General features: G+C 42.6%; 1 protein-coding gene across 1 annotated transcript in view; it reads right to left on the minus strand.

Moving 5' to 3' along the window:
* Positions 1-3,573: 3,573 nt before the first annotated feature.
* The window catches only part of NKAIN3 (sodium/potassium transporting ATPase interacting 3), a 513,211-nt gene continuing 500,289 nt past the window's right edge, over positions 3,574-16,495 (minus strand). Inside the window, exon 6 of the mRNA XM_065903180.1 lies at positions 3,574-5,269. Coding sequence (XP_065759252.1) covers positions 5,256-5,269 — 14 coding nt within the window. The 3' untranslated portion in view covers positions 3,574-5,255. The remainder of the gene's footprint in view (positions 5,270-16,495) is intronic.

Below are 16,495 nucleotides of genomic sequence, written 5' to 3' on the forward strand. Positions count from 1 at the left end.
TATCTCATGTATTTCTTCCTCTTTATATGCTTGCAACTCCATGAAAGATGATTTATGTATCACTTGGCACCAAACTTCTCTACAGATATCCATATTTAAGAAGATTTACCTACCTTCGAGTAATGGAGTTTTTTTTTTCCCATTTAGCCCACAATAAAGAAATTAAGCTTTTCCAGGATAAAGAGAGAAATGCTGCCCACAAATTGTGAATTTTTTGAGAATGGTTTTTTGAAGAATTCTTTACTAATAAACACATTCTTCTAATAGTTCAGATACATTCACTCCCTTTCTTCATTACACACTATGCAGTTATGTGAGCAGTGATTCCCTTCATCAGTTCTACTTTTGGGCGTAATATCCTTGAGTTACAGGCTTATTTATTTATCATGAATATTTGAGCAGGGAACATAGGTAGACCTTCAATCTAGCAAAGGTTACAGATGACTCTTAAACAGGAAGGAAATAAGAAAAAGAGACATTCTAAGTTTAAAAAAGATCAATTACTGATATTGTTTTCTACTTAATTCAGTTATCCATTGCAAGAGCTACTAACATGGGCTAAAAGGTTGAGTCAGAACATTTGAATTCTAATCAACTGCAGAAGTTCTCCTATTTACATACTATGTAACCCTGTAATGATAAGTGAGTATTTCCTTTGAGAGATACTTAGCCAGAATGTTTACTCCGTACTGAATCCATATTTCGGGACACTATACATTTTTAAATTAGGTGTGAAGTGAAGATCTGTTTATTCTTGGCAGGATTCCTTTCTAATTTGCAAAGACTGAAATGAGCAATTTTGGTTTTTACTTCCTCCTCAGTTTAGCTGAATCACGATGGTTCTCTCCAGCTTTGCAATGTATATTTCAACTGGTGTTGATGAAGACAAATTCTTCTCAACCATGAGTGGTTCAACCATTAACAGAGACAGATGGTAGTCTTGTCATAGTTTGCTAGATTCAGCCTCTTAAAACTGGCTGCCTCCCTTACCTAGGTCTACAGGAAATGTGTGCTATGTGCTAAGTCACTTCAGTCGTGTCTGACTCTTTGTGACCCCATGGCCTGTTACCTGCCAGGTTCCTCTGTCCATGGGCTTCTCCGGGCAAGAATACTGGAGTGGGTTGCCATGCCCTCCTCCAGGGGATCCTCCTGACCCAGGGATTGAACTCGTGTCTTTTATGTCTCCACCATTGGCAGGTGGGCTCTTTACCACTAGCGTCACTATACCACTATAGGAAATAGTAGGGCCTATTTTTCTGGAGGGAAAAAGAATGAAAGTCAGTGTTTTCCTAGGCAGGATGTCAAGTTATCTTCAAAACAGGTAAGCCAACAGCCTCTCAGCTTGGAGTGATGGACCCAAGTTTTTGTTTCAGGGACACATATCTTGACGTTGTACAGCAGGTGGCAGGCTAAGACACTTCTGTATGTACTGTCTTAGAGTTTTTCCTAAGAGAAATTTCTCCTTTTTTTTTTTTTTTTTTTTTAATAATACCTTCACTTTATTCCAGCCTTCCCAGGTGCTTCTCTATCCTTGGACAAAGGCAGAGAAGAAAACAGAAGTCTTTAAGATTACATTTCAATGCAACTGAAAAGAAACCAGATTCTATAAGAACAGTAGAAAATAAAGAACGCTGAATCATTATCTGCACTGTGACCTTTGGAAACTGACCCGAAGGGTTCGATGAACATGAGCAGCAGGGGAATAGCCCTTTCTGCATCTTTCTGCCCAAACTCCGGGCAGATAAAGGGAAATCAGAGAAATCTGTTTGAGGCTGTTCCACACCCTATATGGATTCTGTCTCGGGAATTTTCTAATTCAGCCCCTCCTCTGCTGTAAGTCCTCTGCTTCACTTTTGCTACCTTGAAAGTAAATTAGAAAACATCTTAACTGCACAATGGCAGCAGAAGACACTGATGAAAGGAAAAGTCATTGATGCCAGATGGAAGACGCAGTCTGGGGTAGGGGTGGACAAAGCTCACAAGACACAATGCCAGGATGGTTCACAGAGGGAAAAATAAAGTGGTTTTAACTTTCCCCATCTCCATTCTAATCAGCGCTCAGGACAGTGAGAACTGCTAAGGGGCTCATGGGCACTGGGTGTCCCATCTCCAGCTTTACTGGGGCCATTTCTGAGAAGAGTGCTTGAACCTGGAGCTGGATCATCTTCTAGGATGAGGAAATTCTACCCAATGGACCCAGGCTAAAAATACATGTTCATTTCCCCTCACTTTGACCAGACACACACTTGTATACAGAGAAGTCAAGATGAGGCAGGAACGTACACGACAGGAAACATGCCTTTGTTGAAAGTGCTGCCGTGTGATGCACGGTGTGGCGTGGATTCCCTAAAACAGGAAGCTGCAAAAGCTGGAAATGCTCACTTCTAAGACGCAGGAAGGGGCTTCCCTGGTGGCTCAGCACTAAAGAATCCTCCTGCCAATGCAGGAGATGCAGGCTCCATCCCTGGGTCGGGGAGATCCCTGGAGAAGGAAATGGCAACCCACTCCAGTATTCTTGCCTGGAAAATTCCATGGACGGAGGAGTCTAGTCCAGGGCTACAGTCCAGGGGTCGCAAAGAGTCAGACATGACTGAGCGACTAAACAACAAAGAGGCAGCAAGCTTGACAGTTCTGTGTCGGAATTACCCAGATCAAGGGGTGGCTGCTGAGTGTTATTGCAAAGCCTGTGCATCTTTTCATCCATTGGTCTTAAATAAGCATAACTTCTGAAGACTGGTGGGATTAGGAGAGGTACAGAGGAACTCCAGGGGAGGGAGAGCCGACAGGAGACCTATCTGGCTTGCTTCTGATGAAGGGCAGCATTTCTGGAACTTTAGAATTATCATTATGGATTGATGGGATTGGGGTCTGAAACAGTGATAGCTTCAATGAAGAAAGATTAAAAACTAAAAACACACATACCATATCAAGTAGTTCCATATATTGAATATACATAGAAAGATGACTATTACAAGGATTTCCTCCTCAAATCTGCAGTTAGACAAGATCTAGGACTCTGCAGTGCTTTGTAGAAGTATGTTCAAATTTATACGAAGGCAACGCAAGTTAGTGTGGTAATATTTTGTGAAATGTTCACTGTGTTTTGTTTGTGTGTGTATGTGTGGAGGGGATGATGAAATGACAGTTTAAAATATTTAAATGTTAATTTTATTCTTCCGTCTTACTGATTTTCTACATTTTTTATATATTCTATTAGCTTCTTCCCTAGTAATACTATGTATTCATCTTGTATTTGAAGGTAAAAATTACTTGTAAATTAAGAAATGCACTGTTTAGTGAATATTATTTCTAATCTATTGAATACGGGCAAGTTTTTCAAGCTATTTTTTAGGAAGCTTGGAAGAGTTTGGAGTTTGCATGGGGTTTTCACAGTACTTGAGTGGGTAGCAAGACCTCTAGACAGGATCCAACTTGTTGCTCTGACATGACAGTGAGATCTGCCTCTTAATTTTGGTACATTTCCAACTAATCCTCACCTTACCCTTGGGAGGGAGGGAGTGTTGTTGTACTTGCAGATGAGGAGTTCTCTAGGCTTGAGACGTCAGCACTCTGCAAGGCCACAGGGGTGGGCTGGGGACCCATCCCCCTCGCTGCCTTTGTCCTCCAGCTTCTCCTTCCTTGGGCCACCACGAAACATACCCCTGGGACACAGCAGGACTCTGGACACATTGGCAAACCCCTGAGGATTCACCGCCCTCAACTGTACAAGGCGACTTGGACTGGTTTTTCTCCCTACTCTCTGCTACCTCCAGTTCATTTTGAATTTGGTTTATTCAGTGGAATGAGAAGTGATGGGATTCAGTGGATGTCAGCTGACTGATGGGAGACACAGTCCAGAGGAGGCTGTGAGTATAGCAGGCCTCCAGAAAGCCCACGCTGTTTGTCATGAACCAGGGTGGACTTTATTGCATAAATTCTCAGTCTTAAGGCGATCTCATAAGATATATGGACTTGGAAGAAGTAGGAAATGAAAGCCTCTACAGAGATACAAAAAAGTAGACACCATTTAAGATGGGTTGTAGACTGACTTAGAGGTTCATGGGCCAGGTTAACAACTTCTGGATTAAGTAGTGCCCAATTTCACCCAATTTCACGGCCTCTAGGATGACCAATCCTGGTTGTTGCACAAAATGAGCAAAGCTTATTTTGATATGGGAAATAGCAATTGAAAGATAAGAATGGAAAAAAAATGTGATGTGTTTTCAAGAGAGTTCTTTTCTTCCATGGAAAATTATGCTTCCCATATTACTTTCTTGGTTATTGGAATAGGTTAGAAGAAAGAAAAGTTGATGTAGAACCAATAGAGGTATATATACTTCTTTAGAAGTATATAGAGAACTCCATGCCATTTTGATACTTTTTTGGAATATATTAAGAGCAACACTTCCGATTGCAGATTTAAGGTTGTGATTTCTGTCCCATGAACCTATAAGCTGTATATTTAGGTCTGGGTGCCAATGGCAGGTCTGGGATAAAGGGTAAAAAATCTGAACCTCAGAGATACCCAGATTCCCTCCAAAGGGCAAAGATGTTCTACTGGTCATTTCACTCTTTCTTACACCCAAGATATATAATTTTCCAGAACACAGGAAGAACAAGATGTCATTCACACATCTGAACATTTAGATTGCCATACAATTATTCTGGGTTTTGGAAAGTTGAGAACAAAGGAGGATTCCCTGTTTTGTCTGGTGGGGGTGAACAATTGATCCATACTCATTCTGAAAGCCTGATCCACTCTCTGTACCCATTGATCAGCTGTCATGGTATCTAACTTGCTGCTGAGAAACCCCAGGTGACATCTACCATGTGAACTCTGTCAGGTCTGAGGTCACAGCAGGCAGCAATGGGGACCTGACACCTCAACTACACAAACCCACATTCCTCTTAGAATTGACTGTGGAAGGTTTTCACAGAATGTTTTTTTCATGTCGCATGCCTCACATTAAATATTGTTAAAAAATTAAAAACTGATTTTGGGGGTACAATTTACAAGTCTTCTTTTAAGAAGGAAATGACTAAAAAAAATACCCACCCAAGCACCTACAACTCATCTAGCAAACAAGGCTAATAATACGTGGGCTGTGCCCGGAGAACTCCGTGACTCGTGGAGAAGCGGGGAGGTGCGGTCCACCCTCTGGAAGGAAGAGAGACGTGTTGATGCAGAGAGCGCGGTCAGTGGTCCTTTGCTTCCTAAGTCAAGTTCAGCAGCTGCGTTTCAGAGTCAGTGTCAGTTACTTATTTCGACCTAAAACAGAAAATATGAGTTGCTTTAAAAGACTTCAAAATTGAAAATGAATTTTCCGTTCTATTTACCTGGGCTTTATAAAATGCAAAATGTGACTTGTGTGTCTGGGTTCCTGGCTGTAGAGTTAGGAAGCAAAACACCAGGGTCCCCTGCTTTTCCAATCAGGGTGGGTGAGCAGGTGTAAACACCAGAGGGTGGGACTTGGCTTCCTGGGAAGGAAGTACCAGCCACAAGAAGATGGGGGGGTGAGGTAAAGGTGTTGTCTTTGGTGACCTTGGGGTAAAGATGACGGGTGGTGTTGTCTCCAAACTGCCAGATATGCCCCTATAGTCTTCTGCTGGTTGACAGCTCAAGAATCATCCAAGTCTGGCTTTCACACCACCTATGGCCCTTACATACATCCCACTCTGTGATGGTTAATTAAAAAAAAATACTTTAATTTATATATTTTTGACTGTGCTGGCTCTTCCTTGCTGCGAGCAGGCTTTTCTCCAGTTGCGGTGCACAGACTTCTCACCGTGGTGGCTCCTTTTGTTGCAGAGCACAGGCTTTAGGGTACATGGGTTTCAGTAGTCGTGGTGCCTGGCTTTGTTGCTCCTGGACCAGGGATCGAACTCGTGTCTCCTGCATCGGCAGGTGGATTCTTTACCACTGAGCCACCAGGGAAGCCTGGTGATGGTTAACTTTATGTGTCAATTTGGCTAGGCCATAGCACCCAGGTATTTGGTCAAACACCAATCTAAAAGTCACTATGATGGCATTTTTTTTAAGAGATTAACCTTTAAATCAATAGACTTTGAGTAAAGTAAATACTCTCCATAATGTGGGTGGATCATGTTCAATCAGTTGAAGATGTTAAGAGAAAAGACCGAGGTCCCTGGAGGAAGAAGGAATTTTGCCTCCAGACTGCCTTTGGACTCAAGATGCAATGTGAACTCTTCCTGGGTCTCTAGTCTGCCTGCCCACTCTGCAGATTTAGACTTGCCAACCCCATAATCACATGAGCAGATTTCTTAAAGTCTCTCTCTCTCTCTCTACACACACAGACACACACACACAGACACACACCCTATTGATTCTGTTTCTCTGGAATACACATTCTCATCTCCAGTTGTCCTTGTCTCCACACATTTGATAAAGATGCTGCACATTTCAGACTCCCTAACAGACAATTAGCCTTGGGAAGGCAAGGGCTTTAGTTACAGCATCTTCATATAGTATCAGCCTCAACACAGTGTCTGCCACATAACTGGCTCCCGGCATATATTTGTTGCATATTTTGCCCTGTTTCTTTCTTGTGAGAAGTCTTAGCTGGTCCAAATCTACTTATCTTTGAGGTCAGGGGATATTTCTTCTCCTTGAAGTCCCCACTTCCACTTCAGGGTGTTGCTTGCTCATCCTGCTCATGACAACTCACATACTATGACTGGACCCCATGTGGGGTGAACAGCATTCAGCCTCAAAGTAACGGTGCTCCGACAGTTTCACTCAGCTCCGTAAGTTTTCTCCCTCCAGCTAAATTATAAGCAGGGTGCTGGTGGAGACCATCTTTCATGCTTGTTTTATCTCCCCATCCAGCAGTTCTCTCCCATTAACTCAGTTTGACGACTCTCTCTATGACTTGGAATATAGACTTTTTAGTCATAACTTGAAATAGCTGAAAAAAAGGTCCAACTTTCCAGTTTTGCCTTTTGGTAGCCACCCTTATCCCTGTAAATTCTGTTCCCTTCTCACCCCTCAGGGGTGGGACCCATCAGTTCCCTCCTAACCACTTATCACATTTTCTCTGTGCTCCTATTTCTCTACATTCTGAAAGATGTAGCCCAAATGCCTAGCCCTTTTACCCCACTGCAGTTTAACAAGGAAAGAAAAAAGGGTGAAATTAAATGGTGGAATTTTTGTGGTTTTATAAATCTTTTAGTCCGAAGGGAGAGTCAAGTTATGGAGGTTCATTCATTCATCCATCCAACAGGTGACTCTTCTAGAATGGGATAGGCAGTAGGGGAGGATGTTTTCTTTATTAGCGATAGTATTGGTGGTAGTGGTGGGGGGTGGGCAGTTAGGGGAACGTCTAGGTACCTGCTCATTGATCCTTCTTTTTAAAAATCTTTTTAATTTTTACCTTTTTAAAAAGATTAATTTTTATTGGAGTATAGTTGATTTACAGTGATGTGTTAGTTTCTATTATACGGCAAAGTGAATCAGCTATACATATACACATATCTCTTCTTTTTCGGATTTCCTTCCCGTTTAGGTCACCGCAGAGCACTCAGTAGAGGTCCCTGTGCCGTATAGCACATTCTCACTTAGTTGTCCATTTCATACGTAGTACCAATAATGTATATATGCCAATCCACACCACCCCCAGTTCATCTTACTCTCACTTCCCTACATTTATCTTTCAGGTGATGAAAGGGAAAGAATGAAGTGAAAAAGTTGGCTTAAAACTCAACATTCAGAAAACTAAGATTCTGGCGTCTGCTCCCATTACTTCATGGCAAATAGATGGGGAAACAGTGACAGACTTAATTTTTGGGGGCTCCAAAATCACTGCAGATGGAGACTGCAGCCATGAAATTAAAAGATGCTTGCTTCTGGGGAAAAAAGTTATGACCAACCTAGACAGTTTATTAAAAAACAGAGACATTACTTTGCCACAAAGGTCCATCTAGTCAAAGCCAAAGTTTTCCAGTAGTCATGTATGGATGTGAGAGTTGGACTATAAAGAAAGCTGAGCACCGAAGAATTGATGCTTTTGAACTGTGGTGTTGGAGAAGACTCTTGAGAGTCCCTTGGACAGCAAGGAGATCCAATCAGTCAATCTTAAAGGAAATCAGTCCTGAATATTCATTGGATGGACTGATGCTGAAACTGAAACTCCAATACTTTGGCTACCTGATGTGAAGAACTGACTCACTGGAAAAGATCCTGATGCTGGGAAAGATTGAGGGAAGGAGGAGAAGGGGACGACAGAGGATAAGATGGTTGGATGGCATCACTGACTCAATGGACATGAGTTTGAGTAAACTCTGAGAGTTGGTGATGGACAGGGAGGCCTGGTGTGCTGCAGTCCATGGGGTCACAAAGAGTCGGACACGATTGAGCAACTGAACTGAACCTCTGCTTATAGCTATTTTTTTTTAAAGATTTATTTACTTTATTATATTCTGGCTGTGCTGCATCTTTGCTGCACACAAGTTTCCTCTAGTTGCAGTGAGTGAGGGCTACTCCTTGCTGCGGTGCATAAGCTTCTCATTGTGGTGGCTTCCTTCTTGCAGAGCACAGGCTTCAGGGCACGTGAGCTTCAGTAGTTGTGGCTCTCAGGCTCTATGGGCTTAGTTTTTCTTGGCAAATCGGACCCTCTTGGACCAGGAATCTTGCATTGCAAGATGGAATCTTAACCACTGGACCACCAGGGAAGCCCCAGATAGGTACTCTTTTCTGCTCTGGGGTTTTAGCAACATGGACTGAAAAAACAGTGAAGTAGGCTGAGACTGTTCCAAGGATTCCTGGTAGGAATTCTGGAGTGTTTCTTCAGGCAACAGGAAATACGCCTGCAAGGAGTTTTCTAAGAAGACAGTAGAGCAACTTTGAAAGCAGGCATTGAAAGGAAAGCTTGTTGACAACGGTGCCTGAGGTTTTTATTAATAGATAAAAATCAAACATACACAGCAGTAAAGAGAATGCTATTCTGAATCCTTGTTTACTCACCATCCAGAATCAACTAAAATAAAAATGATCTAATTAAGTTTCAGGTATTCACGCAATATTTTTCTTTTTTTAGCTAGACTATTTAAAAGCAAATCTTAGACATTATGTCATATGTGTCACTTATGGGCACATTCAAGTGATGATTCCCTAGCTCAGTGATTTTTCCTTGTTGCTCTTGTTTAGTGGTTAAGTCACATCTGACTCTTTTGCGGCCCCATGGACTATAGCCTGCAGGCTCCTCTATCCATAGGATTTTCCAGGCAAGAATACTGGAGTGGGTTGCCATTTCCTTCTCCAGAGGATCTTCCCTGATCAGGGATCTAACCTGAGTTTCCTGCATTGATAGGTGGATTCTTCACTACTGAGCACAAGAGAAGCCCAATAGGTCTTTCAAATCTCTTTTATTTTATTTTTATTTTTTTTCCATTTATTTTTATTTGTTGGAGGCTAATTACTTTACAATATTGTAGTGGTTTTTGCCAACACATGTAAATCTATGGCTGATTCATGTCAATGTATGTCAAATCTCTTTTAAATTGTATGAGTTCCCTCTCTCCCACCTTTTTTTTTTTTTTCTTCCCATTTCCCCTATGCTGTTTCCCACATTCTAGATAGGTTGATTACTTCCTTGTGGTGAGGTTTAACTTACTCTGTTATTCTTGTATTTTTACACTTTCAGTCCAAGATCAGTTAGTCCAAGATATTTCATAGATGGTGCCATGTCTTCTTATTGCATCACCTCTGGAGACACATAATGTCTAGTTGTCACTCTTTTAATGATGGATCAATTAGTCTAGGTAGAAGAGTTTGAGTTTTGGGATCCTTAAAAAAAAATTTTTTTTTTTTTTTTGGGCAGATGTTTGTAGATAAGTTAGCAGTTGCCTGAGGGTAACTACCCTCAAGGCAGAATGAAATCAAATGATAAGACAGTGGTGTTATTCCAAAGTTCATCTCCTGATGGGCCTGTCATTGTCTCTTTCTATTGTTTTTTTAAGTCTCACTGTGTCACTTCTGGAGTGTGTGTGCTATGTGTGTGTGCCTGACTTTGTGTTTTGTACAAGTAAACAATCTCAAATTTTTATTGTCTTCATAATAAAACAAAATATGAAGCTCAAAACTTGGTCAATTGACCCTTTCTTATCTCCTCCCAGCTCAAAAATGCTTGTATCTCTTAGTAGTCAGCAATCTCTTAGATCTACTTCCCAGGTGACTCAGCAGTAAAGAATCTGCCCACAATGTGGGAGACTCAGGTTTGATCCCTGGGTGGGAAAGATCCCCTGGAGGAGGAAATGGCAACCCACTCCAATATTTTTGCCTGGAGAATTTCATGGATAGAGGAGCCCAGCGGTTTACAGTCCATAGGGTCGGAAAGAGTCGGACACGACTGAATGACTCATACTAGATCTGCAGTTGGGTTCACCACATTCGAGCTTCAGTACAGTCTTTTTTTGTAGTTTTAGCCTTTTTCTGGAAAATTGGCTTAGTCTGCCCACCATAGGCACTCTGCTTCCTGCCATAACGCCACTTTCCCCGTGCATACAGAGAATCCTTGCCTCCCTTGTACTGTGTCACTTTCTGCAGTTGGCGATTGCCACACTTTGTACGGAAAGTCTAGCAGATTTTAGGAACATTCACCACCTTTACGAGAGCGCTATTGGCACAGAAGGAAGCTTTCTTAGGTCTTGTTTCTTCCCAGAACCTGTCATAACTTGCAACTTACACATATTTTTGATGTGACTATAAAGTGAAAGATATGTATTTAACATAAAACTTGGTTTATGTTCATTATCTTTAATTTTAAAAATCAGTGGATACTTCCTCTTGGGGACAGGGCCAAATGAAGCTACCTTTACTCATGCTAATTAATTATTTTGCGGGGGGGGGGGGGGAGATGCTCTGTAACTCCACACCTCTGCAGAAATCAATTTTCATGCCATTGACACTGATGACACTTACTGAGAAAAATCCTGAGTTTCTTGGAAAGACAGGAATTGATAGCTTCCCTGGAGGGTAATATTTGGATATGAGCTTTCTCATTTTGGAAAAGGTTTATGTGAACCAGGCTCCATAAGCTCTGGGGGCAATGTGCAAGGTCATGTGTCAAATGAGAGGACCTCTGTGTCCCCAGGGAGGCATAGGACAGATAACTGAGCATGGGCATGGGGCCCCTCTTGCGTGTGGCTGGCTGCACCACTGGGGGCCACGTTCTTGCCTCGTAGACAGTGGTGCGTCAACTGGCCCATGTAGGAATGAGTCAGAACTGCGTAAGCCGTGTAAACACAGCCATCTTACAGCTGCTGGGCAAATAACTACACATTTTCCTGGTGGCTCAGACAGTAAAGAATCGGCCTGCAATGCGGGAGACCCGGGATAGACCCCTGGGTCAGGAAGATCCCCTGGAGAAGGAAATGGAAACCCACTTCAGTATTCTTGCCTGGGAAATCCCATGGACAGAGGAGCCTGGTGGGCTACAGTCCAGGGGGTCACAAGGAGTCGGACACGATTGAGTGACTGAGCAGCAGCTATAGGATATGTTCTTATATAGTCCCTAAAAAGGGATAATTGTCTCCTAGGGTGGATCAGAATGTCATGAACGCCAGTGACAGAGGGAAGGCGCTCCGAGCCAGGGAGAGCAGTGAGCCCTGGGTGCTGCCTCGTGGGTGCCAAGTAAGGCAGGCAGGCATGGGCACTGGCTCTCCTTGGGGACCACGCAGAGGGGCTGAGTGCTTTACTAGTTAGGGCTCTGCAGGCTTGAGGCCACCCTGGAGGGTTAAAGTGTACGAAAAGCTACCTTTCCAGGGACTGATGGGAACAGAACTGCAGCTCAGCAATGGGAAAAGCGAGCCAGTCATCGCTCCAAGCAGGTCATCGGCACCCAGCTCTGTGTATCACAGAGACAGACACACAGACACCTAGATCAATATGAAGGTGTGAAAGCCAATCGAGGACGAGTCAAAGTAGGATCCAGCCAGAGAGCTATCACTTTATTAGTCTTCAGTTGCTCGGTCAGGAAGTGGAAGTGTGATGGGATGAATGATGGTTCCCCGGCTGCAGTTTACTAATACATCATTGGAGGTTATTGGCTTTTACTTATTATTATTTTGTAAATTTATTTTTGTGTCTTTTACTTTTTAATTAATTTTTATTGGAGTGTAGCTGCTTTACAATGTCGTGGTAGCTTCTGCTGTATAGTAAAACGAATCAGCCATGTGCGGTGCTTAGTCGTTCAGTTGCGTCTGACTCTTTGTGACCCCATGGACTGTAGCCTGTAGAGTCCTCTGTCCATGGGATTCTCCAGGCAAGAGTACTGGGGTGGGTTGCCATGCCCTCCTCCAAGGGATCTTCCAGACCCAGGGATCGAACCCAGGTCTTCCGCATTGCAGGCGGATTCTTTATCCCTGAGCCACCAGGGAAGCCCAGCCATGCATACATGTATGCCCTCTATTGGATTTCCTCCCATTCAAGTCATTTCAGAGCACTCAGTAGTTTCCTGTGCTATACAGTAGGTTCTCATTAGTTATCTATTTTATAAACAGTATCAATAGTGTAAATATGTCCACCCCAATCTCCCAGTTCTTCCCACTGCCTCCCTCTCCCGCTTGGTATCCATACATTTGTTCTCTACATCTGTGTGTCTGTTTCTACTTTGCAAACAGGATCATCTATACCATATTTCTAGATTCCACACATATGCGTTAATCAGAGTTTGAAAGTGCATTATTCTTATCTCCCTGCCTTCTACACACTCACACACACACACACACACACACACACCCCTCTGATTTGTCCTCCTAGCTGGTTTCTAATCTAGATGCTGTAAATGCAGGATGGCTTGGCACCAACCTGTAAGGATGCCGATACCAAACATCTGTTCTCAGGAAAGAGCAGATGGACGTGACCACCTCTGGCTCCATCCAACAGCCCAGCTGTCAGAGGAGGATTTCCTCTGCGTCTAGACTGTGAAAGGTGGAGGTACGGAGGGAACTGACTGCAGTGCCAGCCTGAAATGGGGGGCAATGTGTTGGTTGCAATAGCAGACAATCAACAGTAGCCACATGGCATGTAGCAATTTTTGTTTAGAAAAGTCAGCCTCCTGCAAAGGCAATCTGACAAGTCAAGATACCAGAGAAAAGTCAAGTTCTTATTTGGAAATCTGAGGAAAAGATTGGCTAAAAGCATCAGGAGAAGCTTTTTCCATCAAATTTTCTCAACTGCAGTCATGGGGCATCTTCTCTGTGGAAATTTCTAACATTATCAGATCTTTCTACTTCTCTTGGAAAACTTAGTTCTAAAACTCCTCTGCTGTCTATCTTTGATAAGCTGCTTTGGTCTGATTATTTTTATGTGAAGAGTTTTTGCTACATGGGGCTTCATTTCCCCACCACCCAGTCCCTGACCATTATGATGGTTTTGACAAACCTTGAAGTATTTCAGCTCCTTATGATGATGCTCCTTGATTATCTGTATCTTTTTTAGAGCTGTTCGAGTTTATGCCAAACTATGTTTCTTCTTGTGGCTTCCCTGTGGCTCAGATGGGAAAAAAATCTGCCTGCAATGCAGGAGACTTGGGTTTGATCCCTGGGTAGGAAAGATCCTCTGGAGAAGAAAATGGCAACCCACTTCAGTATCCTTGTCTGGCAAATCCCATGAACAGAGGAGCCTGGAGGGCTACAGTCCATGGAGTCACAAAGAGTTGGACACAGCTTAGCAACTAACACTATATGCCTATATATGCCTAAGTTTCTTCCTGAGAGGTGAAGTTGCTTCTATTAACCCTCTACCTCTGGGGGTAGCGTTGCTTCCACCATAAGCTGCCCTGCAGCTGTCCTCTTCAAACCACAGATGACCACTTGAGCAACCCTTGCACTGGCCCTTCCCCCATCATGAAAGGTGGTGTAGCAGTAGCAACAGAGGAGACCCTGGTAGAGACCCAGGATGTACTTATGTTGAGAGTTAAACTCCCCACTCACAGCCATGGCAAGATAACAGACCCCAGCACATGCTCCCCTTGACCCCCAAACCAGACTCAGATGACAATCATTGGAAGCATCTCTATAGCCTTAGGCATAAAGAACGGCATAGTTTAGATGGTGAAGCAATGGCTGCTGGGGATCTCAGAGCATCCTCACCAAGAGCCAAGATTCCTTCTCTGCTTAAACATCTGCTTCCTTGTGGGTTTCCTGACTTTATGTGAGAACTATGGCAAAGGCCAGATTGGACAGGCACAGATTTCAACTTTATCCTGTGCAGAGTGGCCAAGCAGATGAGACTCCATGTAGGGAACACTCCTTTTCTTCTTTTCCTCTTGATAAACTCTTCTTCTTCTTTTCAAAGTCAGCTCAGACATCACAGCTCAGTCAGTGGTGTCTTCTCTCCCCTAGTGAGAAGTAAACTTCCCCTTTTCTGCAAAAACTTGCCTTGGGGACATCACTTTGTATCTGCTTATTTCTATGTAGGCTTCCTCTCCTGGATCATTAGCTGTTGGAGGCTGAAGCTCAAGTATCACTCATCTTTGTTACTTCCAGCCCAGAGCCTGGTTCACATGTTGTAAGTGATCAATACACAGTTGTAAATGGAAGTAAACCAATCTATTTAACCAGTGGGTCTTGATAGCTTGATGCTGTTACTTAAAAAAAAAAAAAAAACTTTTTATTTTGTATTGGGGTATATCCCATTAATAATGTAATAATTTTGGTGAACAGCAAAGGACTCAGCCATACATATATATGGATCCATTCTCCCCCAAACCCCCTTCCATCCAGGCTGCCACATAACATTGTGTAAAGTGTTACCTTTTTAAAAAATTGAAATATAGCTGATTTACAATGCTGTATTAGTTTCAGGTGTTGAGCAAAGTAATTCAGATGTGTGTGTGTGTGTATATATACACACATATGTATAATATGTATACACATATTATATATACATATATAAATACTCATATATAAGTATTTATAATATATATACTTATGTATCTAAGTATATATATACTTATATATAACAAGTATAATAATAATATATATAATCCTTTTTCAGATTCTTTTCCCTTATAGATTATTACAAGATATTGAATGTAGTTCCCTATGCCATACAGTACATCCTTCTTGTTTATCTGTCTTATGTATAGTAGTATGTCTCTGTTAATCCTAAACTCCTAATTTACGCCTCCCTCACCTTTCCCCTTTGGTAACCATAAGTATGTTTCCTGTGTCTGAGTCAGTTTTTGTTTTGTAAATAAGTTCATTTGTTGATGCCGGTATTTTAAAGAGAGACAAAGCAGGAAAGACCAAATCCATGTATGAACTGCCACCCCATCCCATCACCCCAGTGCACATAGTCACACACAGGTGGCCTGTGGGCCCTGGAACCGGACACTTTATGATTATGAGCAATGACCGAATCAAACACAAGAATGGGGACTCCCGGTACAAGTCTACAGTGAATGGACAGTCTGTGACCATCCACCTAGAGTTGAAAGTTACCTGTCTACATGTGCTTGAGAATATGACCAAGATTCTCCCAGTTCCCTTCATAAAGCAGCTTTTCCATAAACCTGGATTTGTACTCCATGGAGATCAGAGCCTTAATGAAGCTTAAAACCCAGGGCTCACACATGCCCCCTAACGATTTAGTGCAGAAGACTGGCTCTTCCTCCAGTCTGTTGCTGGTACCAGGGATATGGCATCACTGCACTGGTTACAATGGAACCCCAAACAAGGACTTTTTAAAAAACAATCAAGCAGGCTGACTGATGCCAACTGGATAAACTCTGCCATATTTGCATACCTGAGGGGAGAACCTACACCGACCTCTTAAATTGTTTCCTGTACAATGATTTTATTTTGGGTTTAGTTTGATCTTGCAGATTCCTGCTTCCTTCATGGTTGAAGGCATGCCATATTCATCTGGCATAATGACATGCATCATCTATCAAAGCAGAAACTTGTTCTCTTGTTTCCTGCAGCTTGTAGCCGATGCCACATTCAGCTGAAAAGTGTGGGAGGTCAGCAGTGAACAGGGTAGTTGATGTAACTAGAGATTATCACACTAAGTGAAGTAGGTCAGGAAGAGAAGGACAAATTCCATAGGATATCACTTATATGTGAAATCTAAAATACGGCACAAATGAACATATCTATGAAACAGAAGCAGACAGATAGGGAACAGATTTGTGGTTGCTAAGGGAGAGGGGGTGGGGGAGGGATGGACTGGGAGTTTGGGGTTGGTAGATACAAACTATTGCATTTAGAATGGATAAACAACAAGGTCCCAATGTATAGCAAGCGGAAAACTATATCCAATATCTCGTGATAAACCATAATGGAAAAGAATATTAGAAAAAATGTCCATATGTGTATAAGTGAGTCACTTTCCTGAATAGCAGAGATTGGCACAACACTGTAGATCAGCTACTGTTTTTGTTGTTTTAGTTGACTCTTTGCGACCCCATGGACTGTAGCCCACCAGGTTCCTCTGTCCATGGGATTCCCCAGGCAAGAATGTTGGGAGTGGGTT

This window comes from Muntiacus reevesi, chromosome 12 (assembly GCF_963930625.1).
Source record: "Muntiacus reevesi chromosome 12, mMunRee1.1, whole genome shotgun sequence".
In the NCBI taxonomy this organism is placed as follows: domain Eukaryota; kingdom Metazoa; phylum Chordata; class Mammalia; order Artiodactyla; family Cervidae; genus Muntiacus; species Muntiacus reevesi.